Genomic DNA, 26,241 nt, shown 5'->3' with positions numbered 1-26,241 from the left:
TTAGGGGCCACCGTGTTGAGTGTAAATGTCCACCAGCATTCCCTTTGTAGGATGGATCTGTTCCAATCCCCCCCACGTACTGGTTTAGGCACATGTTCAATCGCAATAAAACTGATGGATGCCGGGCGTCCCTCATGGGCCGTCTGAACATGGCGTGCGACGGGAGTATCCCTGTTGTTACGGATGTCCCCATAATGCTCGCCCATGCGTTTTCGTAACTCCCTAAAGGTCTTGCCCACGTAGCGCAACCCGCATACACACATTATCAGGTAAATGACGCCTGTGGTACGGCAGTTCAGAAAGCCCTTTATATGAAAAATGGTGTTATTGGGCCCTCCAGCAAAAGTCCTCCCCTGTGACAGGCAGCCACAGAAGCTACACCGTCCGCATCGGTGGCAGCCTGTCACCGGTCTTTCCAGCCACGTCCGGGGTTTAGTTGCAGGGACAAAATGGCTATGTACCAATCTATCCCGCAGATTACTACCCCTTCTGAATGTGAGGGAAACTGAGGGATCCAAGACCTCGGCCAGGTCTGGATCTATCAGCAGAGTATCCCAATGATGTGCTAGGATCCTCCTCACTTGAGATGCAGCCGCATCGAAAGTACCCACCACCCGGACAGTACTCTGAGACCCACGTGCCCTGTTATTTATGGGATGAAGGAGTTCCGTGCGTGTGCGTTCCTTCGTTCTTCCATAAGCCAGTCTGAGGGTTCTGTCTGGATAACCCCTCTCCTGGAATTGAGACCTAAGGTCACGTGCTTGATGTTTAAAGTCTGTTTCCCCTGAGCAGTTCCGTTTGAGTCTCAGGTACTGTCCGGTAGGGATCCCTTTCTTAAGTGGAACAGGGTGGCAACCTTCGTGGAATTCGTGGAGGTCGGTTTGCGATAAATGGACGTATTAAGACCACCTCTATCATCTCTCAGGATGACTACATCCAGGAACGGGAGACGATCCCTGACAATAACTGACGTGAACTTCAAGTTAAAGTTGTTAACATTAAGTTCCGCAATGAGTCTATCAAAATCGCTCTCTGGTCCGCTCCACAACAAAAGAATGTCGTTGATATAGCGTGACCAGAGAGCGATATGATCGGTGAACCAATGTGATGGATCACCGAACACCACGGACTCCTCCCACCAGCCCAGGAGCAAGTTGGCGTAGGATGGGGCACATGAGCTGCCCATGGCCGTGCCCCTGAGCTGGTGGTATATGTGACCATCAAACATAAAAAAGTTGCTCGATAGCACAAAGTCAAGGAGTTCCAGGGTAAAATTGTTATGTAGGGAGAATTGTTGCCCCCTAGTGCTCAAAAAGTGACTGGTGGCCTCTAACCCTCGTTCATGGGGTATGGAGGAGTAGAGGGCCTCCACGTCGATGGAAGCTAAAAACCAGTGCGGTTCAATGCAGATGTCCTCCAGTTTACCCAGTAAATCACCTGTGTCCCTTACATATGAGGGCAGGGCCGTGACGAACGGACGTAACACACTGTCGACATAAATGCCACAGTTCTGAGATAGGCTTCCAACACCCGACACAATTGGCCGTCCCTTGATCGGTGTGGTCTCTTTGTGGACCTTCGGTAAACAATAGAAGGTAGCCGTTATCGGGTGTGGTGGGTATAGGAAAATCAAACTCATCATCGCTAATTAGTTGGGCATTTTTTGCTCTTACTAGGATATTTCTCAAACTTCCTTGTAGTCTATTCATAGGGTTGTTTGGTAATATCTCATACCCTGTTTTATCTGACAGGATAGAGAGGCACATTTCTCGATAGGCTGACGTCTCCATCAGGACTATGTTGCCCCCTTTGTCCGACGGTTTAATTATAACATTTTTGTCCTCTTCGAGATTCTTAATGGCCGTCCTTTCCTCCTTGCTACAATTAAACCTGGGTGGAACTGGGTGTATGCTTGCTAATTCTGAGATGGTATGCTGTAGAAATATATCAACACAGGACACTTCCCCTATCGGTGGCATTTTCACACTTCTATTTTTTAAGGATGTAAAGGGGCCCAACCCTTCTGCAATTGTTATTTTACTCAGTCTACTGACCCTGTTAGTTTTCTCCTCTGTAATTATTGAGCAGTACATCAGGGAGGCTCTGATTGTCTCACCTGATCGACCATTTTTTTGTGATTTGACTTTATTGGGGTATGTCGGGTTTTTTGGCTACGGGTCTGGACAAGAACATATGGGCCAACAGCCGCTTCCTGACCGCAGCCACCACTGAGTGAGTGAAACCTCCCCATGGCCCTATAATGGGTTAATGATGGGGAGACTTATGTCTTTTGACTATGTGATAGCCATTTAACATACATGTATTCAATCGTCTTTGTAGGTCTAGTCACACACTGACTCCAGAAAAGAGATATAGGCCATACCCTGCTCACTGGACTATTTAGTCGTCAGGGTCAACCACCGTGCAGCCCCGTGTCCCCTGAAGAATCCTGGGGCTTCATTGAATAAAACGCGTCGGGACACTTGAGTATTTCCCCACATATTTTTCCCTGTGGGTTTCTGTGGGGGAGTGTCTCTATATTTTATTATTGTGTATTTCTCCAAACTATCAGTATTCTGCTGCAAAGAGGGAAAACCTGTTTCCTGGGCCACACTACATCGGCTAGGGCCTTACTAGGGCTTCCTTGCCAGGATCAGTGTTCCTGTCTGGGCCACCCCTTGCGGGGTATTTTTGGACCCCGTCCTTTGGATATACAATCTAGGGTATAATAGGACAAGTAGGGAGGCATTAGGGCTATTGGGTAGTATATTAACCATACTTCCACTCCGCCGCACCTGCCGTATCCCTATGCATCACTTGTCCAGTCACCCAGCAGAATTTTTTGTATCGTGTTTGTATTGTCACTGTGCTGTCCCTCCCATTTTTGAGAGGGCACGTCTTACTAGTTGTATGTCAGTAGGGGTCATTTTTTATCTCCTGTATATCAATAAATTGTTATTTTACTCAGTCTACTGCCCCTGTTAGTTTTCTCCTCTGTAATTATTGAGCAGTACATCAGGGAGGCTCTGATTGTCTCACCTGATCGACCATTTTTTTGTACTATTTCAGGTTAAATCGATTTGCTGACATGAAGCACGAGGAAATTCGGCTTCTAGGTGAATCAAATTTATCCTGAATTTCGGATCGAATTCCACTTTGTTGGATTCAATTTGCCCATCTCTAGTGACAGTGACCCAATCTGAGTGTGTACCGTTAATAACCACCCTCTGTTTTCTATCCCTCAGCCAGTTACTTACCCACTTACAGACGTTTTCTCCCAGTCCGAGCATTCTCATTTTATATACTAACCTTTCATGTGGTACAGAGTCAAATGCTTTGGACAAGTCCAGATACACGGCATCCATTGATTCGCCGCTGTCTATAAGTCTATAACTTACCTCCTCATAGAAACTGATAAAATTAGTTTGACATGCGTGGATGTGCATGCGGTTTTATGCTTGATCTGCTTTTAACAAGAATGCTTTTGTAAGCAGACTAAACCTTTCTATTTGCACGGAGTCTGACAATACTTCACTATTCTGGCGAATCCTTGATCCCTATAGGAGTGTCTGGAAGAGGAGAGACACTTTGCTAGGGAGCTGGATGTTGTTTTCAATGTCCAGAGAAAAATAGCCCGTTGTGAGCGACGAGGAGATTCGTATTGGTGTACAGAAGCGTGGTCTGTTTGTTTTTATTACATTTTTGATTGTAACCTCGAACTGTTCAATCAATGCTTTTTCATAAAGAGAGAGAAGGATTTGGGCAAGTCTACATCTGCAGAAGAACTGTGCTTAGTTCTCCGAGATGTTTGGAACAATTTGTCTTCCAAGTTCCTTCAAAAACTGTGTACAAGTGTACCTAGAATAAATGCTGTTTTGAAGGCAAATGGGGATCACCAAATATTGGTTTGATTTAGATTTCAGTTCTTTTCATTCACTTTGCATTTTCTTAATTGATAAAAATAAATTTAATTGATAATGCATTATTTTTTAGAGCATTCTAACTTTGCTTCGTTTTTTGCCTAAAACTTTTGTATAGTACTGTATACTGATAATCTGGTGGAAATGACCACAAAAGTTGCATAACATAATGATAGACAACCGTGCTTAGTGGAGATTTGATTGCTGTGATAAATGTGGCTGTATACGCAAGAAGTTCCTGCAGCTTCTCATCCTTGTAATCAAAATGCTCCCCAAATAGCACAGAACTCATGATGTTTCCCAAAGCACAGGCCATGAATTTTCTTGGGTTGAAGGGTTTTCCTGCAGAACACAAGAAAAAGAAAATGTCATAATGTCATAACCTCTAGTCATTGAGTCACCATTAGTCTTTGCTGCAGCTCATACATTTTTATTATGAGTGTGTAAGTGAATCAGGCATAGGGAAAATACCCAACAAGATGTGCCGTATATAGTCTGCAAGGCGAAGCATTATATAAGTGGGTGCACCCTGACTATTGGAAAAATGTTTATAGGGGTTGTCCAGTTTTGTGGAGTTCTTTTCTCTCATCCCCAGCCTGCTGTGCCTGCCACTCTGGTCTGTCTTCCTTGCTCCCTTCAGTGGTCTTCATGTCCCCATCCTATAAGCTTGTGGCTGGATGGTATCAGCCAAGGTGGCTGCTGTCTGCTGTGCATGGTAGATTCTTCACCCTATTCAGTCCCAAAGACTCTCAATAAGTGAGAAACATAGCGATCAAGCCGGCCAGGGTTGCTGCTGGACACCTTGAAGAGCATGTTGTGTAGCTAAATGGAACACAACTTCACCTACTGTAACTGAGTTAAAAAAGGCAACAGGACTGATTCCACAACATACTGGAGGCTGGTGAATGTTTCCTCCACGAACACTATGCAGTAAAAGCCATGGTAGCTAATGGCGTTACACACTATGACACCTGGTGTTGATCTTGTCTGTTTCCACCCTATGCATGATGGGAGCAGGTGCTCTACAGCCTTTCTGCAAACTCTGATGTGGCCATCAACAGCAAAACAATAGTGTCCAAGTGATGAAAACAGGTTCTTCCTTGGTACTAATGATGGCTACATCAGAGTTCTCAAAAGGGCTGCAGAGCACTTACTGCCATCATGCACTATGCAGAGAAGTGTAGGCTCAACACCAGGTCTCATGATATGGGGCGCCATTATCTATCATACCAGTTGAAGTCAGGTGTTCGTGGAGGGTACATTTACCTGTCTTTTGGATGTCTTTTTTGGTCCACACAATACCCATGCAGCAAAATTTGTTCTTCAGTGTATCCAGCAGCTCCCCCTCTCAGCTCAATCACCAGATCACTCCCCATCAAGATTGTCTGGGGCTAGATGGGATTACGAGTCTTCCATGCACACCATCTGTCAACCACCTTGGCTGAACTATGGGTCCAGGTTGAAAGAGCGTGGAATGACATAGCACAGGATTATATCCAGCATCTGTAAGACCATTACAACAAGAGTGTTAAGGAGAGATGCCCCCCAGTATCAAAGTGACCTCCACATATACTCTGCTGATGAACCCAAAATAAAGGGGGCTTGATTAGTAACCAAGCAACAACAGCAGTTTATACTTTGACAATCTTAGCATAATCAGTTTTTTTAAACTGATGATCTATTTTCTGGATAGATCATCAGCATCTGATCAGCGAAGGTCTTACACCTGGGACCCCTACCGATCAGCTGTTTGAGAAGGCAGCGGCGCTGGCAGTAGCGCCAAGGCCTTCTCGCTGTTTACCGCAGGCCCAGTGACGTCAAGACTAGTATCAATATCCTGGGCAGGGCTAAGCTCTGTTCACTTGAATGGAGCTTAGCCCTGCCCAGGCCATTGATACTAGTCGTGACGTCACTGGGCCTGCGGTAAATAGCGAGAAGGCCGCAGCACTACTGCCCTCGCCGCTGCCTTCTCAAACAGCTGATCGGCAGGGCTCCCAGGTGTCGGACCTCCGCTGATTAGATGCTGATGATCTAGCCAGAGGATAGATCATCAGTTTAAAAAAAACTGCAGAACCCCTTTAAGTTTTCAAGGTGTTCTTTTTTCATTTCCAGGTAGTAGGTGTATATTTTCTTTAACATAACTCCAGACTTGTTGCTTCTCATTAAAAGATAATTTTTGTGCCACTTATTTAATCCATTTAACCATAGTTTCTTGTAATTTCTCCATGGCTGCTCAAACACTGGCAGCGATCTGACAACAAAAAAGGATAATTTCTGGACCGTTATCTATTTGTTCCTTTCAATACTATTGTGATCAAATGAAACCTGATATGAATTTCTGGATTTCTCTAAGGATGATGTATATTTGTTGCCAGCCAGGATACAAGAGGAGTTGCAAACAGTACAACATCATACATCAAAATGCATACCAGGGACATGAAGAAGAGAAGGCTTATTGCATCAGAGCAAGGCTACAGGGAGACAGCAAGGATACAATACAGGGTGTTAAACCATGAGACATAACAGTCATCACCAAGAAAGGTCAGACAGAAGAACAGACACTCACCTTCTGTCTCTGACATAGCCTGGATTAGACACTTGGACTCTGACAGTAATCTTATCTTCAAGGCTTTATTACCCATCCCAAATTTCTTAAGAGTTGCCAAGGTGAAACGCCGGAGTGAGCGCCATCGTGCTCCATTAATATCTGAGGAGAGAAGATCATGAAGATATTAATTGCTAAATACTATTATTCCAAAAGATCAGCACAACAATGTCATGGCCACTTGAGTAGACGATATTTTACTACATTTCTGGAGATGCTCGATGGTGAATAGTGTTTCTCTCACATTATATTTTACATTTCCCTACTTTTTATGTGGTTTAAGTTTTTAGGCCCGTCCATTAGTGTTGAGCGTGAATATTCTAATCACAAATTTTTATTATGAATATCGGCACTTCAAAAATTCGCAAAGATCTAGAATATAGTGCTATATCTTTGAAATCACAAATATTCTAGATTGATATAGCTTCTCTTTATCCTTGTTATGCTATCTATCCTCCATACATTTTTTTATAGTTATTATGTTACCTATCTTTAATAAACTTTTTATTATAAGCATTTTCTTACCTATCATTAATAATTTATTTTTATAGATGCTATATTACTTTATTTTTATTTAATTTTTTTTGGATGCCAGCTAACTCTTCACTCACTGCTTAGGAGGGCTGCATAAAAATTTTCAGTTTTCTAATTACATAGTGCATAAGGCCAAAAAAAGACATTTGTCCATCCAGTTCGGCCTGTCATCCTGCAAGTTGATCTAGAGGAAGGCAAAAAAACAACAAACTGTGAGGTACAAGCCAATTTTTCCCACTTAAGTGGAAAAAATTATTTCCCGACTCCAATCAGGCAATCAGAATAACTCCCTGGATCAGCGACCCCTCTCTAGTAGCTATAGCCTGTAATATTATTACACTCCAGAAATACATCCAGGCCCCTCCTGAACTCCTTTATTGTACTCACCATCACCACCTCCTCAGGCAGAGAGTTCCATAGTCTCACTGCTCTTACCGTAAAGAATCCTCTTCTATGTTTGTGTACAAACCTTCTTTCCTCCAGACGCAGAGGATGTCCCCTCATCACAGTCACAGTCCCGGGGATAAATAGATGATGGGAGATATCTCTGTATTGACCCCTGATATACAGTATTTACCATAGCAATTTGATCTCCCCTTAGTCGTCTTTTTTCTAAAGGGAATAACCCTAATGCTGATAATCTTTCAGGGTACTGTAGTTGCCCCATTCCAGTTATTACTTTAGTTGCCCTCCTCTTTACCCTCTCCAGCTCTGCTATGTCTGCTTTGTTTACAGGGGCCCAGAACTGTACACAGTCCTCCATGTGTGGTCTGACTAGTGATTTGTAAAGTGGCAGGACTATGTTCTCTTCATGGGCATCTATGCCCCTTTTGTTGCAACCCATTACCTTATTGGCCTTGGCAGCAGCTGCCTGACACTGGTTTCTACAGCTTAGTTTGCTGTTCACTAAAATTCCTAGGTTATTTTCCATGTTAGTCTTACCCAGTGTTTTACCATTTAGTATGTACGGGTGACTTGCATTATTCCTTCCCATGTGCATAACCTTACATTTGTTAGTGTTAAACCTCATCTGCCACTTCTCTGCCCAAGCCTCCAATCTACCTATTGTAGCAGTATACTGTCCTCTGTAGTATATATACACAGTATACTGTCCTCTGTAGTATATATACAGTATACTGTCCTCTGTAGTATATATACAGTATACTGTCCTCATCAGTGTAAATTACTTTACACAGTTTAGTGTCATCTGCAACAATTGATATTTTACTATGCAAGCCTTCTACAAGATCATTAATAAATATATTAAAGATATTAGGGACCAATACTGACCCCTGAGGTACTCCACTAGTGACAGTGACCCAATCTGAGTGTGTACCATTAATACCCACCCTCTGTTTTCTATCCCTCAGCCAGTTACTTACCCACATACAGATGTTTTCTCCCAATACAAGCATTCTCATTTTATATAATAACCTTTTATGTGGTACAGTGTCAAATGCTTTGGAGAAGTCCAGATACACGACATCCATTGATTCGACCGCTGTCAAGTCTAGAACTTACCTCCTCATAGAAACTGATTAAATTAGTTTGACTTGACCGATCCCTCATGAAGCCATGCTGATATGGCGTTATTTCCTTATTTTCATTGAGGTACTCCAAGATAGCATCTCTTAGAAAACTTGCAAACAGTTTACCCACGACAGATGTTACACTTACCGGCCTATAGTTTCCGGGCTCTGTTTTTGGACCCTTTTTGAATATTGGCACTACATTTGCAATGCGCCAATCCCGTGGAACATTCCCTGTTAGTATAGAGTCCTTAAATACCTGAAATAAGGGTCTGGCTATGACATTACTTAATTCTCTTAGGATACAGGGGTGTATGCCATCTGGTCCTGGCGATTTGTCTATTTTAATCTTTTTAAGAAGCAGTTGTACTTCTTCCTGGGTCAGAACTGGCACTTTTATTGGGGAATTAACTTTTACATTCTGAAAATCATCTGACAGTTAATTTGATTTAAATTAAATATTTAATAGCTTTGCTTTCTCCTCATCGCTTTCTGAAACTCCTCCCTCATTACTCTGTAGAGGGCCGACACCTTCAGATTTATACTTTTTACCATTTATATAGCTGAAAAACATTTTAAGGTTAGTTTTGTTCTCTTTGGCAATTAATCTCTTGGTCTCTAGTTTGGCTGCTTTTATTGTCTTTTACATATTCAATTTTTTTTTTAGTTTTTCAGTGCTTCCTCGCTATCCTCCTGTTTTTGTGATTTAAATGCTTTCTTTTTGTCATTTATTGCTTTCTTTACAGTTTTATTTATCTTCTTTGTTTTTTTCTTGTTCCTTTACATTTTATTCCCATAAGGTATGTACCTCTCACAATTAGATTTTAGGATGCTTTCAAAATATCCCATTTTGTGGCTGTATTTTAATTTTTGAGGACTTTGTCTGAGTAAGTTAGGCCTATGACCTCTCTAAGTTGGCAAAAAAAAATTTTTTTTAAGTTTGGTATTTTTGTTTCTCCCTAAAGAAAACATCTTTTGAATGATAACTGGAAGGTTATTACTTTATGGTCACTATTTCCCATGTGTCCCCCAACCTGCACATCTGTTGTTCTGTCAGGTCTATTGGTTAATACTAAGTCCAGTATGGCCGTCCCTCTAGTCGGATCCTTAACCAGTTGGGAAAAGTAATTGTCTTTGGTTATTGCTAAAAACCAATTTTCTTTATGAGATATACAAATTTCAGTTTCCCAGTCTATATCTGGGTAGTTGAAGTCCCCCATAATAACCACCTCATTATGAGTTGCCGTCTCGTCTATCTCGTTTAGTAGTAGATTTTTTGTGGACTCTGGTCCACATTTATAGTCAATAACCTTTCTATATTGTTTTGTCATGTAAACTTATTTGCATAAACATGGGCATATGGGAAATATATGCAAATAGTGTTTCAGCTGAAAAACAAGTCAGATGATGCTAATTTGCATGTATTTCTCATATGGCCATGTTTATGTAAATGAGTTTACATGACAAAACAGTATAGAAAGGTTATTGAATAGAAATGTTAGGACAATTAGAAAACTTAAAAATGTTATGCAGCCCTCTTAAGTAGTGAGAGAAGAGTTAGCTGGCATCCCCCATAGAAATTACCATTTATTGTCACCCTAATGATAATGATCTAGGCGCACAGGTCCCCCAAGCCTTCCAACAAAAGTCAAACAACTTTGAGGCTCACTGGCTTTCAAGTCTGTGTGGATAGAGAGCTGGTCTTGAATGTCGCATAGAGTACAAGGTTGACATTGTAAGAAATACTGTCTATACCTGTCTTATGGATAGGTTGTTGGCTTGCACGTACCCAGATTTTAGCTCGTAGCCTTTATGTGATTGCTTGTTATAGGTAATGAAATTGTGCACCAAATATGTGCATATTACAATGCCAATTTTTGCAATTGTGAATTTTCAGCTATTGAATCATGCAGAAAAATATGAACATCAATTTAGGCCTAGACCCTACGAAGCGATTCCTGTATAAATAGTTAATCCTGTCATCTAGGCTCTGTGAATTGCATTGATGTCTGTAATGACATTACAGACATTACAACAGAGATAAGGTTTCCAATCAGCAATTGTTGGCTTGGAGAAGCTGATGATCTTCTGGGCCTATAATATTTAGCAAAGGACCTAATACACCAAAGAGATGGTCAGCATAATCCATATTTGTAGAGGTCTCTATATAATTAGGTAATAATGGAACCCAGTTATATCTCAGTGTTTTGTTTGCCATCTTGGATTTATCTGAACTCCTAAAATGAGACATCCAGACCCTTGCTGTCCAGCAGGCACAAGTGCAGACTCTTCTGAAGAGTTTGAAGAATGCATTATTATGATTCTGGTATTTGCTCAAAGGAAGAGATGTCATAGTAAGAGAAGGCCTGAGTCGAACAGGATCATGAAAAAGGGTCATATATGCAATTTCCTAGAGTCTGACCTGTTCGTCACATCAGAGGTGGGGTCTAGACACAGAAATATTTGTGTGTATATGGTATATAAAAAACTGTTACTGGGATTCACTCATCTTCTGTCTCCCCAGGCACTGGATCATACCCAAATATCTGAGGGCTAGGCTTCTGCTTAATTTCCAGTTCTGACCTCTGGCTTATTTTTGGATTATCCTTGTGGTGGCTGCTGTTTCTTCTTATATGTACTTTCCTGGAAACTAACCCTGGCTTCTAATCGGATTTAACCCCTTGTGTATTGCATTCATTGTGTCTGTTGTATCCTGGTTTTAACCCTGCTTGTCTATTCTTTATTTTACTTCCCTAGGCATTCTGTAAGGTCAGCGTCTTGTGCGCCTGCACCAGTTTCGTGTTATGAGGTCCAAAGACGTATCATGGTTTCCTAGCAGCAAAGTCCATCATTATCCATCTTGGATTCAGATACTTATCTGGCCATGTAAATTAGACCAGGGACTAGACCATTGTAGCCTGAGGATTTAGGTGTTATCCACACTGTGCAGTCATATCACATTTTTTCCTGTGATTCGCATACAGTTTCTATGGCATTTTGTTGTGATCCTACAAAGGTTGTTGCTAAAACAGCATTTTGACCTTGATTTTTGAATAAACCATGAAGATTACCAGATTTCTGAAAGTGTGTGGAAGAATACAGGTATATGCAGTTGCAAGAAAAAGTATGTGAACCCTTTGGAATGATATGGATAAGTCACAACAATAGACAATCACAGTCTGCTTAACCTAATAACACACAAATAATTAAATGTTACCATGTTGTTATTGAACACACCATGTAAACATTCACAGTGCAGGTGGAAAAAATATGTGAACCCCTAGACTAATGACATCTCCAAGAGCTATTTGGAGTGAGGTGTCAGCCAACTGGAGTCCAATCAATGAGATGAGATTGGAGGTGTTGGTCACAGCTGCCCTGCCCTATAAAAAACAAACACCAGTTCTGGGTTTGCTTTTCACAAGAAGCATTGCCTGATGTGAATGATGCCTTGCACAAAAGAGCTCTCAGAAGACCTACGATTAAGAATTGTTGACTTGCATAAAGCTGGAAAGGGTTATAAAAGTATCTCCAAAAGCCTTGCTGTTCATCAGTCCACGGTAAGACAAATTGTCTATAAATGGAGAAAGTTCAGCGCTGCTACTACTCTCCCTAGGAGTGGCCGTCCTGTAAAGATGACTGCAAGAGCACAGTGCAGACTGCTCAATGAGGTGAAGAAGAATCCTAGAGTGTCAGCTAAAGACTTACAAAAGTCTCTGGCATATGCTAACATCCCTGTTAGCGAATCTACGATACGTAAAACACTAAACAAGAATAGATTTCATGGGAGGATACCACAGAGGAAGCCACTGCTGTCCAAAAAAAACATTGCTGCACGTTTACAGTTTGCACAAGAGCACCTGGATGTTCCACAGCAGTACTTGCGCAATATTCTGTGGACAGATGAAACCAAAGTTGAGTTGTTTGGAAGAAACACAAAACACTATGTGTAGAGAAAAAGAGGCACAGCACACCAACATCAAAACCTCATCCCAACTGTGAAGTATGGTGGTGGGGCATCATGGTTTGGGGCTGCTTTGCTGCGTCAGGGCCTGGACTGATTGCTATCATCGAAGGAAAAATGAATTCCCAAGTTTATCAAGACATTTTTCAGGAGAACTTAAGGCCATCTGTCCACCAGTTGAAGCTCAACAGAAGATGGGTGTTGCAACAGGACAACGACCCAAAGCATAGAAGTAAATCAACAACAGAATGGCTTAAACAGAAGGAAATCCGCCTTCTGGAGCGGCCCAATCAGAGTCCTGACCTCAACCCAATGGAGATGCTGTGGCAGGACCTCAAGAAAGCGATTCACACCAGACATCCCAAGAATATTGCTGAACTGAAACAGTTCTGTAAAGAGGAATGGTCAAGAATTACTCCTGACCGTTGTGCAAGTCTGATCTGCAACTACAGGGAACGTTTGGTTGAAGTTATTGCTGCCAAAGGAGGTTCAACCAGTTATTAAATCCAAGGGTTCACATACTTTTTCCACCTGCACTGTGAATGTTTACATGGTGTGTTCAATAAAAACATGGTAACATTTAACTCTTTGTGTGTTATTAGTTTAAGCAGACTGTGATTGTCTATTGTTGTGACTTAGATGAAGATCAGATCACATTTTATGACCAATTTGTGCAGAAATCCATATCATTCCAAAGGGTTCACATACTTTTTCTTGCAACTGTATTAATATCAATATCTATTTACATATAAATAACCTGAGTACCATAAGCCAGAGTACACTTGTATATATTTTTTTGCCTCCGATTTTAAGCTATTCATGAGTGAGTTATAGGGATGAGCAAACCTGTGAAAGTTTGTGTTTGCCAGGTTTGGATGAACTTCAAGTCAAATTTTGGGTTCGAAACCTTAACTTGACCCCGAACCCCATTGAAGTCGATGGGGACCAAAACTTCAATTTATTAATTCCGTTATAACATGGTTATAGCGGAAAATCATAGCATTATTAAGACAGAATGTAAAATAATATGGCAATTTAGGAGTAAAAAAAAAAAAAAAAAAACCTCACCTCATCCACTTGATTGCGCTGCCGCAGTGTCTTCTATCTTCATTCAGCAGGACCTGGCAAGTGGATTAGGTGAGTTGTTGTTTTTTTACCCCTAATTTGCTATTCTCTTTTGCATTCTGTCTTAAAAATGCTATTATTTTCCGCTATAACCATGTTATGACAGAAAATAATTAAATGACCTGAACACCTAACCCAAACCCGGACTTCAGTGAAAAAATCCGGGTTCGGGTCTGGGTACCCGAACTCCCAAAGTTCGGTACGAACCTGAACTTTGCAGTTCGGGTTTGCTCATTCCTAGTAAGGTACCATGTCAGGGTCCACATACTAAAGATGGACCTCTTACACAGGGATTCTCATTCATAATTCATATCAATACCAAAAGATGGACATATAGATTAGGGATGTACAGTTGTGTTCAAAATAATAGCAGTCAGACATCGCTAACCTGATCAATCACTGTTTTTGGTAGAAATGATATTTCTACATGGCAAATAATTTACTAGCAGGTGTAGTAGAGTCATGGAAACCAACAGAGCCAACAGTCATGACATGCATGCTGCTGATTCTCTGTAATTCAATCACTTATTGAAAGGGGCATGTTCGAAATAATAGCAGTGTGGAATTCAATGAGTGAGGCCATTCATTCTTTGAAAAAACAGGTGGCAATTATTGCCCTTATTTAAGGAAGGAAGGCAGCAAATGTTGTACATGCTGGTTATAGTGCATTTCTCTCTGAAATTCTGAGGAAAATGGGTCGTTCCAGACATTGTTCAGAAGAACAGCGTACTTTGATTAAAAAGTTGATTAGAGAGGGGAAAACATATAAAGAAATTCAGAAAATGATCGGCTGCTCAGCTAAAATGATCGCAAATGCTTTAATATGGCAACCAAAACCTGAAAGACGTATGGATAGAAGAATAGCCAAAATGGCAAGGACTCAGCCAACAATCAGCTCCAGGAAGATGAAAGAAGGTCTAAAGTTCCCTGTGAGTCCTGTTACAATGAGAAGACACCTATGTGAAGCCAAGCTATCTGCAAGAAGCCCCTGCAAAGTCCCACCGTTGAAAAAAAGACATGTGCTGAAGAGGTTACAATTTGCCAAAAAGCACATTGACCGGCCTAAAGAGACATTCTGTGGACTGATGGAAGTAAGATTGTTCTTTTTGGGTCTAGTTGCCGGAGTGGGCAGTTTGTCAGACAACCCCCAAACACTGAATTCAAGTCACAGTACACATGTTTCTCATACTACGGTGTTGGGCCTATTTATCGCAGACCAGGGATCATGGATCAGTGTGAATCCATCAGAATACTTGAAGAGGTCATGCTGCCTTATGCTGAAGAGAAAATGCCCTTGAAATGGGTGTTCCAACAAGACAACGACCCCAAACACACCAGTAAACGTGCAACATCTTGGTTCCAGAACAACAAGATTGACGTTATGGAGCGGCCGGCCCAATCTCAGGATCTTAATCCAATAAAAAACTAGTTGAGTGATATAAAAAATTTACTTTCTGATGCAAAATCAAGAAATAGAGAAGAACTGTGGAATGTAGTCCAATCATCCTGGGCTGGAATACCTGTTCACAGGGGTCAGAAGTTGGTTGACTCCATGCAACACAGATGTCCAGCAGTTCTCAGATAGTGATGGACGAACATCTGCCAGGACGGTTCGCGAACACGATCAAATGGTCGCGAACCACAAGTTTGCGGCGGGTCCCATTCATTTTAATGGCAGGCGAACATGAGAAACCTCCAGGTCATATTTGCAGCCACAAAATACTTAGTAGATACGCACACATAGTCCCACAACATGGACACTCACATACCAGAAGTATTAAGCGATTTTACGATCTGCAAGCATTTTTTTTTTATCGGCAAAATTTCAGCATAGTATTAATCGCAAGATCATGTTCTGAAGGCGTGGCGTACAGGAACTGGTTTGCACCGACTAGCAAATAGATGGATGCGATGGTTGGAGCGAAGTTCAATGAGGAAGAGGAAGAACTCCTGGTGACTGTAAGTGATCTTACATTAAAGTCGTGTATCTGATTACATTTCACCTGCAGGTCTGAACAATCGCTTTATATGCAGAAAGAGTGTTATTAAAAAAATCGCCAGTGCGATCTTCTGCAACTTACATTTTTCTTAAGTGCACCAAACTTCACATTTTATAAGGTCTCACTAGATATTGATTTTTGCACTAAGTATTCCTGTGACATTACACCCACTATGTTAGGTTACCCTGCAGAGTGGCCGAGCGCACGGCGTCATTGGTTGCCAATGCTAACTCGCTATGACACCGTGCACTTCTTGCCGCCACCACTGTACAGTAATACACTTGTTTAGATCATACAAGTGTATCACAGCACAGCGGTGGTGGCCTGGAAGCGCAGGTTGTCATAGCAACCAATGACGCCAGGGGCTTGTCCACTCGGCAGGACGGGTCTGTACGGTCCGTAGTTTTGAAAAAACAGGCCCATGTGCATGCGGCCTTACTGTTACGGTTAGAAGATGTGATTGTATTACGACTGTATGTGGGTGGGGTCGGAGCTATCAGATATTGTCCAGCTAAGCAGAGATGTACCTGTCTATTGAAGTGACGGTACGGTATGGGGTGTACAGCTGGTTCGTCTCCCCGGGATGCATCCTGGGTAACTGTAAATGAACCAGCAAATACTGGCGGTGCAGGCGGCCTAAATCTAATATTTCCACCTCAAAGCATTAAATACTTTTTTCCGTTTACTTGACTACATTTTTTTCCATACTATTATTTTTAAAAATGGGGATTATATGCTTGCATTTTTCTCTTGCAGCGGATGTTGGTTCGGGGCTACGACAGAACCCGATCCCACGCTGAGAAACAGAGGATAGTGCGGCAGTTGGCCTATGAAATGTGGAGGGAAATGGGTCGCACACACCGCCGCCTGGCCATTATAAAGAAACGGTCAGATATAAAGAATCCGGGACGAAAAATGCCCAGGTAGATACGTAAATAACTTTTGTATGTTTTGCCAACACTCTGTAATGTATACAGTGCTAAGCAAAAGTATTCACCCCCCTTGACTTTGTTCTTTTTTTTGTTGCCTCACCCCCTGGAATTAACATGGATTGTTTGAGGATTTCCATCATGTAATTTGTAGAACCTGCCCACAACTTTGACCTTCTATTAAATTGGTTAATTGTAAAGCAAACAATTGACAAAATAACAGAAAAGGTCAATGTGCATAAATATTCACCCCCCTAAAGTCAGTACTTTGTATATCCACCTTTTGCGGCAATGACAGCTTCAAGTCGCTTTGGATAAATCTCTATGAGCAATTGCCACATCTGACCGCTGGGATTTGTGCCCGTTCCTCCTTGCAGAACTGATTCAGCTCCTCCCAATTTGATGGTTTGCTCTTGTGAACAGCAATCTTTACGTCTGACCACAGATTTTCTGTTGGATTGAGATCTGGGCTGTGACTCGGCCATTCTAACACATTTATATGTTTACCCTTAAACCACTCAAGTGTTGCTTTAGCCGTGTTTTGTGGGGTCATTGTCCTGCTGGAAGGTGAACCTCTGTCCTAGCCTCAGATAATGCACAGAGTGGGGCAGGTTCTGCTGAAGAATGTCCCTGTCCATCTTTCCCTCAACTCTGACCAGTTTCCCAGTCCCGGTTGCTGAAAAACATCCCCTCCCCACAGCATGATGCTGCCACCACCATGTTTCATTGTGGGAATGATGTTCTTTGGTTGATGTGATGTGTTGTTGGCTTTGTGCCTTCCTACAGGCTTTGGACACAGGACTATGGAGACCCCCACTCTGACCTATTTGGTTTAGAGGGAACTATAAACCATGAATTTTTGGTGGAGTTTATAGGCCACATTTTTCATATTCCCCATTAAAGTAGCATGGTGTGAATCCATAAACGCAATAAGGGTTAACTCTGCTCTGAGACTCCAAATGAATGTGTTAGTTTATTTGTCCCTTTGTCCTATTGTGTTAGTGATGGGATAAAGAAGTAGCCGACTCTGGTGTAGAGAATTATATCATCCTATGATACACTGAAGAGATAATCCCATCCCATGGGTCTCCTCTCGTCCTATTGTTCCATCAAGACACTGTGGAGGGGATGTCTTTTTTCATACTGTTAATTTTGGATTGAGTTAGGCATCATAAAGCTGGCAGCCACTGCAATTATATATAGATCCTGCCATATTGGAATATCTTTATATCAAATGTTCTTAAGATTTTGGAGTTGTTTATCTAATATCTGAACATTTTGTGATCACAGAAGTTCCTATTCCCTCCATTCGCAAAAGGCGACCGGTGGAGGTTGTGGAGGTAGAGGAGGTAGAGGAGGAAGAGGAGGCGGAGGCCGGACCCTCCCAGCCTATTGAGCCAAACCCACCAGATGTGGGAGAAGTGAAGGAGGTGGAAAGTGCTGTACCCTCCAGCACCAAACCATCTCAGGACTTGGAGGAAGAGGAGGCGATCACCAGCCCCCGGAAGGAGGATAAATATGTGCACATAGCAGTATGATTATGTATCCATAACATGAACATAAACATTAAAAGGGCCGACAATGAGGCGACAACATACACTCTAGTAATACAAAAAAAAAAATCACTGGACAATAACTCTATAATCTACTTTAAAACCATTGATTTAACAAATAAATAATATTAAACTCTATTGAATTATCATTAACTAACAAACATATAATTATAATGTACTGAACTATAACTAACTAATATACCAAATAATGATAATAAAGATCACTAACGTATTGAGATTTAAATCGTCAATGTGTATAAAGACTTTAAATAAAAAAAATAAAAAAAAGTAAACAATAGACAAACAGACATATTTTGTACCGCCGTCTACATATCGACTGTCTATATAAAAATATCATATGATATAACCCCAACAATTAAAAAAATAAAATAAAAAATTAAACGAAAATATGAATTTATTCAACCTAGCATCACTAAAAGTGCAACACCAAGCTAGCTAAAGGCAATTTTATGGACAGCTTTTCTCACAAAAAGGTGTAATATTAACCACCTCCGGACCGCCTAACGCAGATGTGCGGTCCGGAGGCGGCAGCCCTGCGCAGAGTGACGCATATACGCGTCATCTCGCGAGGGCCGAGATTTCCTGTGAGCGCGCGCACACAGGCATGCGCGCTCACAGGAACAGAAGGTAAGCGAGTGGATCTCCAGCCTGCCAGCGGCGATCGTTCGCTGGCAGGCTGGAGATGTGATTTTTTTAACCCCTAACAGGTATATTAGACGCTGTTTTGATAACAGCGTCTAATATACCTGCTACCTGGTCCTCTGGTGGTCCCTTTTGTTAGGATCGACCACCAGAGGACACAGGTAGGTCAGTAAAGTCGCACCAAACACCACACTACACTACACCCCCCACCGTCACTTATTAACCCCTTATGAACCCCTGATCACCCAAGATCACCACATATAAACTCACTGATCACCCCCCTGTCATTGATCACCCCCCTGTCAGGCTCCGTTCAGACGTCCGTATGATTTTTACGGATCCACGGATACATGGATCGGATCCGCAAAACACATATGGACGTCTGAATGGAGCCTTACAGGGGGGTGATCAATGACAGGCGGGTGATCACCCATATACACTCCCTGATCACCCCCTGTCATTGATCACCCCCCTGTCATTGATCACCCCCCTGTAAGGCTCCATTCAGACATTTTTTTGGCCCAAGTTAGCGGAAATATATATATTTTTTGTTAGTTTTTTCTTACAAAGTCTCATATTCCACTAACTTGTGTCAAAAAATACAATCTCCCATGATCTCACCATACCCCTCACGGAATCCAAATGCGTAAACATTTTTAGACATTTATATTCCAGACTTCTTCTCACGCTTTAGGGCCCCTAAAAAGCCAGGGCAGTATAAATACCCCACATGTGACCCCATTTCGGAAAGAAGACACCCCAAGGTATTCCATGAGGGGCATATTGAGTTCATGAAAGATTGACATTTTTGTCCTAAGTTAGCGGAAAGTGAGACTTTGTGAGAAAAAAACAAATAAAAATCAATTTCCGCTAACTTATGCAAAAAAAAAAAAAATGTCTATGAACTCGCCAGGCCCCTCATTGAATACCTCTGGGTGTCTTCTTTCCAAAGTGTGGTCACATGTGGGGTATTTATACTGCCCTGGCTTTTTAGGGGCCCGAAAGCGTGAGAAGAAGTCTGGGATCCAAATGTCCAAAAATGCCCTCCTAAAAGGAATTTGGGCCCCTTTGCGCATCTAGGCTGCAAAAAAGTGTCACACATGTGGTATCGCCGTACTCAGGAGAAGTTGGGCAATGTGTTTTTGGGTGTCATTTTACATATACCCATGCTGGGTGAGAGAAATATCTTGGTCAAATGCCAACTTTGTATAAAAAAATGGGAAAAGTTATCTTTTGCCAAGATATTTCTCTCACCCAGCATGGGTATATGTAAAATGACACCCCAAAACACATTCCCCAACTCCTCCTGAGTACGGCGATACCAGATGTGTGACACTTTTTTGCAGCCAAGGTGGGCAAAGGGACCCACATTCCAAAGAGCACCTTTCGGATTTCGCAGGCCATTTTTTACACATTTTGATTGCAAAGTTCTTCTCACACATCTGGGCCCCTAAATTGCCAGGGCAGTATAACTACATCACAAGTGACCCCATTTTGGAAAGAAGACACCCCAAGGTATTCCGTGAGGGGCATGGCGAGTTCCTAGAATTTTTTATTTTTTGTCGCAAGTTAGTGGAATATGAGACTTTGTAAAAAAAATAAAAATTAAAATAAAAATCATCATTTTCCGCTAACTTGTGACAAAAAATAAAAAGTTCTATGAACTCACTATGCCCATCAGCGAATACCTTAGGGTGTCTACTTTCCGAAATTGGGTCATTTGTGGGGTTTTTCTACTGTCTGGGCATTGTAGAACCTCAGGAAACATGACAGATGCTCAGAAAGTCAGAGCTGCTTCAAAAAGCGGAAATTCACATTTTTGTACCATAGTTTGTAAACGCTATAACTTTTACCCAAACCATTTTTATTTTTTGCCCAAACATTTTTTTTTATCAAAGACATGTAGAACAATAAATTTAGTGAAAAATTTATATATGGATGTCGTTTTTTTTGCAAAATTTTACAGCTGAAAGTGAAAAATGAAATTTTTTTGCAAAAAATTCGTTACATTTTGATTAATAACACAAAAAAAAAAATGTCAGCAGCAATGAAATACCACCAAATGAAAGCTCCATTAGTGAGAAGAAAAGGAGGTAAAATTCATTTGGGTGGTAAGTTGCATGACCGAGCGATAAACGGTGAAAGTAGTGTAGTGCAGAAGTGTAAAAAGTGCCTGGTCATTAAGGGGGTCTCAGCTAGCGGGGCTGAGGGGGTTAAGTGATCATAAAGTCATATCCACCACAAATTAAAGGTTTAATAAGAGTTGCAAAAGTGTTCATTTTTTTTTTTTTTTTTTTTAAAGAATGAAGACATTGAAGGCCAAATTAGCCAAATTGCAAAGGGCGCATCTCCACTATATGCGGGCCGTTCATGAGCGCTTGAAGGGCATGGAGGAGAGGCAACGCAAGGCCATGAAGGAGGTCCATAAGATTATCATGTTATTGGAGGAATTGCCTTAATTAAAAAAAAAAATTCTACTAAGTTCTATAAATCATTTGTACAGTTATAGATGTATTGTGTTTTTTGTAATATTGCTTGGTTTTACTGTAATAGCTCGGCCTAAATCAGCCAGAACTGACAGCAGCCGGTAAATACATGTCAAATACATATAGGGTCCATTCACACGTCTGTTAAAGTTAGTGTCAGCCATTACAGGCCTCAAAAATTAGCCGACAGGCGTTCCCCTGACAGCAAATATTTTTGTATTCTGTTGCTGGTGGTACATTAGGCATTCAGAGGATACAGAAGTAAGTGTTGGCCATTACAGGCCCCAAAAATTAGCCGACAGGCGTTCCCCTGACAGCAAATAACTTTTTATTCTGTTGCTGGTGGTACATTAGGCATTCACAGGATACATAAGTAAGTGTTGGCCATTACAGGCCCCAAAAATTAGCCGACAGGCGTTCCCCTGACAGCAAATAACTTTTTATTCTGTTGCTGGTGGTACATTAGGCATTCACAGGATACATAAGTAAGTGTTGGCCATTACAGGTGCCAAAAATTAGGCATTCAACATACATAAAAGGCATTTTATGCCGCTATATTTACCGAAGACAGGGACCATAAATTGTTATGGGTGGTGGCTGATATGGGCTGTCATGAGGAATTTTAAACAAAAATGGTCTACTGTTCACATGTGTTGAATTCCTCAGATCCATGCCTCATTCATTTTTAGAAATGTGAGGTAGTCAACACTTTCGTGAGCTAGGCGGGTCCGCTTACCAGTCACGATCCCCCCAGCTTCGCTGAACGTCCTTTCGGACAGGACACTTGATGAGGGGCAAACCAACAGTTCCATTGCAAATTGTGCAAGTTCTGGCCAGAGGTCAAGCCTGCCCACCCAGTAGTCCAGGGGTTCATCACTTCTCAGAGGGTCCAAATCTGCCGTTAAACTGATGTAGTCGGACACCTGCCGGACTAGGCGTTCCCTGAGGCTGGATCCGGAGGACAGCTGTCAATGGGTCGGCTGAAAGAATGTTCTCATATCAGAAATGACCAACACATCTTCAAACCGCCCTCTTCTTGCAGTTGCTGTTGTATTGGTACCCACAACTGTTTCTCTGTGAGTGGAAACTCCTCTGCCAGCTCCCATAAAAGCAGAATGCAGCATTTCTCTAAGCAAGGCCTGGAAGTGATGCATTCTGACAACCCTCTGTGATGGTGGTAACATTTCCACCATTTTTTGTTTGTAACGGGGGTCTAAATACGTTGCCACCCAGTACTGGTCATTGCCCTTTATGCTTTTTATACGGGGGGCCGTCTTAAAAGACTGGAGCATGAAGGCCCTCATTTTCACTAAACTGGAATCATTCTAGAGGCCTGGCTCCTGCTCATCATCCAGGATAATGTCATCCTCGTTCTCCTCCCCCCATCCACGGACAACATGAGGGATCCCAGAACGGTTTAAAGCATGCTCTTCTTCATCCTCCTCTGCCCTGACACCATCCTCCTCTGACTCCTCCTCAGACTCCCTGTGTTGACTTGTCTCAGATGAGGGAGACCGCCTTTGGGTTGCATACTATTAGTACCAGACGATTTAAATTAATTGCAAGACTACATGGCCAGAGCAAAATCGGGAATCAAGTAAAGTATCATCATCACTCCTGCATAAGTTGACCTGGAACCTATATTTATCAACCTCACAGAGCCTGCTAATTGAGATTTGCAGCTCTATCATCTTTACCAACTTTATGTAAGACAAAGTACTGCTTTTGAATGCTACTTATTAAAAGACTACAACTTACAAGAAAAGTTCCTGTTTGGTTCAACTACTGCCTCTCTCATCATTCTACTCCATCTCGTAATTGCACCTTATGGTGCTGGTGTCACGAACACAGGGGCCCAGCCACCAAAGCATCTTAAGCGTTACCCAATTAACATCAAAGGCACCTCAACTTCTATATGGCTGGTGTTCCCTGCAACAGAATGAGGATTTAGTGCTGTCTTCTAGTGATGAGCGGCAGGGGTCATATTCAAAATCGCAATATTTAGCGAATATTTTGTCGAATATTTGTCGAATATTCGCACATTTGAAAATTTGTGATTTTTTTTCTCGAAAAATCGGCAAGGTAATGATTGTGCAATATGCGAATTTTCAGATTCAAATTTTTTATTGCGAATTTTTCATTGCAAATTTTTCAACTTACAACTATTAGACAAAGAAGATTATTGCACTATATTAGCTAAATTGCTCTATATTAGTTTTTTTGCGAATATTCGCTATATTGCTATATATTCTTGTTTTAGAATATTACGAATATTCGAAAAAACGAATATATGGCAATATAGCGAATATTCGAAAAAAAAAGGAATATAGAGCAATTTAGCTAATATAGTGCTATAATCTTCTTTGTCTAATAGTTGCAATTTTTTTCTCATCTGAAAAAAGATTATAGCACTATATTAGCTAAATTGCTCTATATTAGTTTATTTTTTTTCGAATATTTGCTATATTGCTATAACTTTGTTTTTTTGAATATTCATAATATTCTAAAAAAATAATATATAGCAATATAGCGAATATTCGAAAAAAACTAATATAGAGCAAAATTTGCAAACACTACTACTCCTAAAGTAAAGTATATTGCAGCCTTCTTATTGTCCCACAAGCTAGAAGCAGGGTGGGATCATGTGTACTGATAAAAATAAAAAATAAATCAAATAAAAAAAAGGGGGGGTTAGGGAATTAGAATATTCGAAATTACGAATATATATAACTATATTCGAAATATTAGCGAATTTTCGAAGTACCTATATTCGCAATAAAAAATTTGAAATTCTAATATTCGTGATCAACACTAATGTCTTCCCCTCCACTGCACGCTGGCCCAGGGAGCTACAGAAAAGCGAGTACAACTACTGCACCCACTCAGCAACATTATCACCACTCTCACCGCGCAGTCACTCACTACACCCCTGTGGCCCGTATGTCAAACTGAACTACTACAGAGACATCCTATGTAGTCAGTTGGCCGCTGCCTATTTGTGCCATCATCCATCCTCTCGCAGATCTGACCGGGGGTCCCTCTGCGCTCACGTTCCACTACCATGGGTGCTGGGGATATGTGTGGTGGCAGGAGCAGTATCAGCACCATCAGCAGCAGCCTGATTCTACAGTCGCTGATGAGTAGCTTTCTTCACCCGTATAGCGAAGAAACTACCCATTAGCAACAGCAGGTAGACCTGGAGCAGGACCTCAACCAGCAGGTGGTGGCATACTTGGACAGCACCCTGCCAACCCACATTAAAGATCCACTGGACTACTAGGAATCCAAACTGGATTTGTGGCCGCAACTAGCAGAGTTTGCACTAGAAAAGCTGTCCTGCCCGGCAAGTAGTGTGGCATTAGAGTGGCTGTTTAGTGTGACGGGGGCCATAGTTACCCCAAGGAGAACTCATCTGTCTACCCAAAATGTGGAAAGACTGTCCTTTGTCAAGATGAATCAAGCGTGGATCAGCCAGGATTTCCACCCACCAATGCCTGATGCATCTGATTAGATTATCAATGCCGCCTCACCCAAACCTTGAAAAAATAGACTGGTTTCTTTTGGCTACCTGCCTCAGCTACAACTCTGATGCTGCCACCAGCCTTATGCCACACATCTGATGCCAAGTGCTCATTCTTTCACCCACCTTCATCAGTGGGTACTGGTATTTCCACCCACTGCCCCACTCTGTCACCGGTTCACTTTGTAGTGTACTGATGCTGCTGCTGCCATCTCCATACTATGTCACCTTCATACTCTGTGCTATCCTGATGCTGCTGCTGCCATATTCACACTATGTCACCTTGCCACTCTGTGGTATGCTGCTGCCATCTTCACACTATGTCACCTTGCCACTCTGTGGTATCCTGATGCTGCAGCTGCTGCCATCTCCACACTATGTCACCTTGCCACTCTGCAATATCCTCCTGATGCTGCTGCTGTCGCTACCTCCAGACTTGGTCATTGTGCCACTCTGTGGCCTTCCCCTGATGCTGCCAACTCCAGACTATGTCATTGTGCCACTAGTTGACCTTCTCCTGATGCTGCTGCTGCCGCCACCTCCAGATTCTGTCATTGTGCCACTCGGTGGCCTTATCCTGATGCTGACAACTCCAGACTGTGTCATTGTTCCACTCGATGGCCTCCTCATATTGCTTCCAACTCCAGACCCTGTCATTGGGCCACTCTGTGGTCTCCTCATGCTGCAACGCCTGTCATATGGACTCACAGTATTATTTCACTACTAAAGCAGACTCCCTATACTTGTTACTGCAAGGCACAGTGTTCTACACCACTAGGCACAATGTTCTACGTTTTTTAAACATAATTCGCCGCAAATATATTTGGATCAAACAGAATTTTTCCCAAAAAATTTGGCAGATCGGTGAATCAAATTTTTGAAAAATGTGCTCATCTCTAATAGGGATAGACATCTGACTTTCCAATATTTAAATCCAGTGTCATAGGAGGCTATTCATTAGGAATAGGTTGTCATGGAAGCTAGTGAAGAGGAGAATCGAGACAGAGGACAGATGTGCTAGGTATTGTTAGGGAAAGAATGGGATCCAAGGGGGGACTGATAGAGATGTGGATATCATTCTTCAGAGATGTGGATATCATTCTTCAGTAGTCACAATGACCCTGACAATGCCTTATTTATTTAAGTTGGAAACAAAGCAGAAAGCATTTGCCTATCTAAGAGGACATCCCTTATGTGTTATATATAACATATACTGTACTGATGTTAATGTGAAGCCATTACAATATGGAGCTGGTACCCTAATATAGACAATGGAACAATGCCACAAACCTCAGGGGGATGCCCCCTCTGATGTACATATGTACATATATACTGCTTAACTTCCTGTAATAAACAAACTGCTTTGACCCTGCCTAGTGTCAGTGTTGTTTATTCATGCATGTAAAATCCTAG

General features: G+C 41.8%; 1 protein-coding gene across 3 annotated transcripts in view; it reads right to left on the bottom strand.

Moving 5' to 3' along the window:
• The window catches only part of LOC122939424 (cytochrome P450 2C29-like), a 298,684-nt gene that overhangs the window by 123,157 nt on the left and 149,286 nt on the right, over nucleotides 1–26,241 (bottom strand). For all 3 annotated transcript variants that reach the window (XM_044295488.1, XM_044295489.1, XM_044295490.1), the window contains 2 exons: nucleotides 6,487–6,627; nucleotides 4,102–4,262 (listed from right to left, as the gene is read on the bottom strand). In XM_044295488.1, the coding sequence (XP_044151423.1) occupies nucleotides 4,102–4,262; nucleotides 6,487–6,627 (302 nt within the window). The remainder of the gene's footprint in view (nucleotides 1–4,101; nucleotides 4,263–6,486; nucleotides 6,628–26,241) is intronic.

Source organism: Bufo gargarizans, chromosome 5 (genome assembly GCF_014858855.1).
Source record: "Bufo gargarizans isolate SCDJY-AF-19 chromosome 5, ASM1485885v1, whole genome shotgun sequence".
NCBI lineage: Eukaryota > Metazoa > Chordata > Amphibia > Anura > Bufonidae > Bufo > Bufo gargarizans.
The sequence above is the reverse complement of the archived record's forward strand: the minus strand, read 5'-3'. Positions and strand labels throughout refer to the sequence as shown.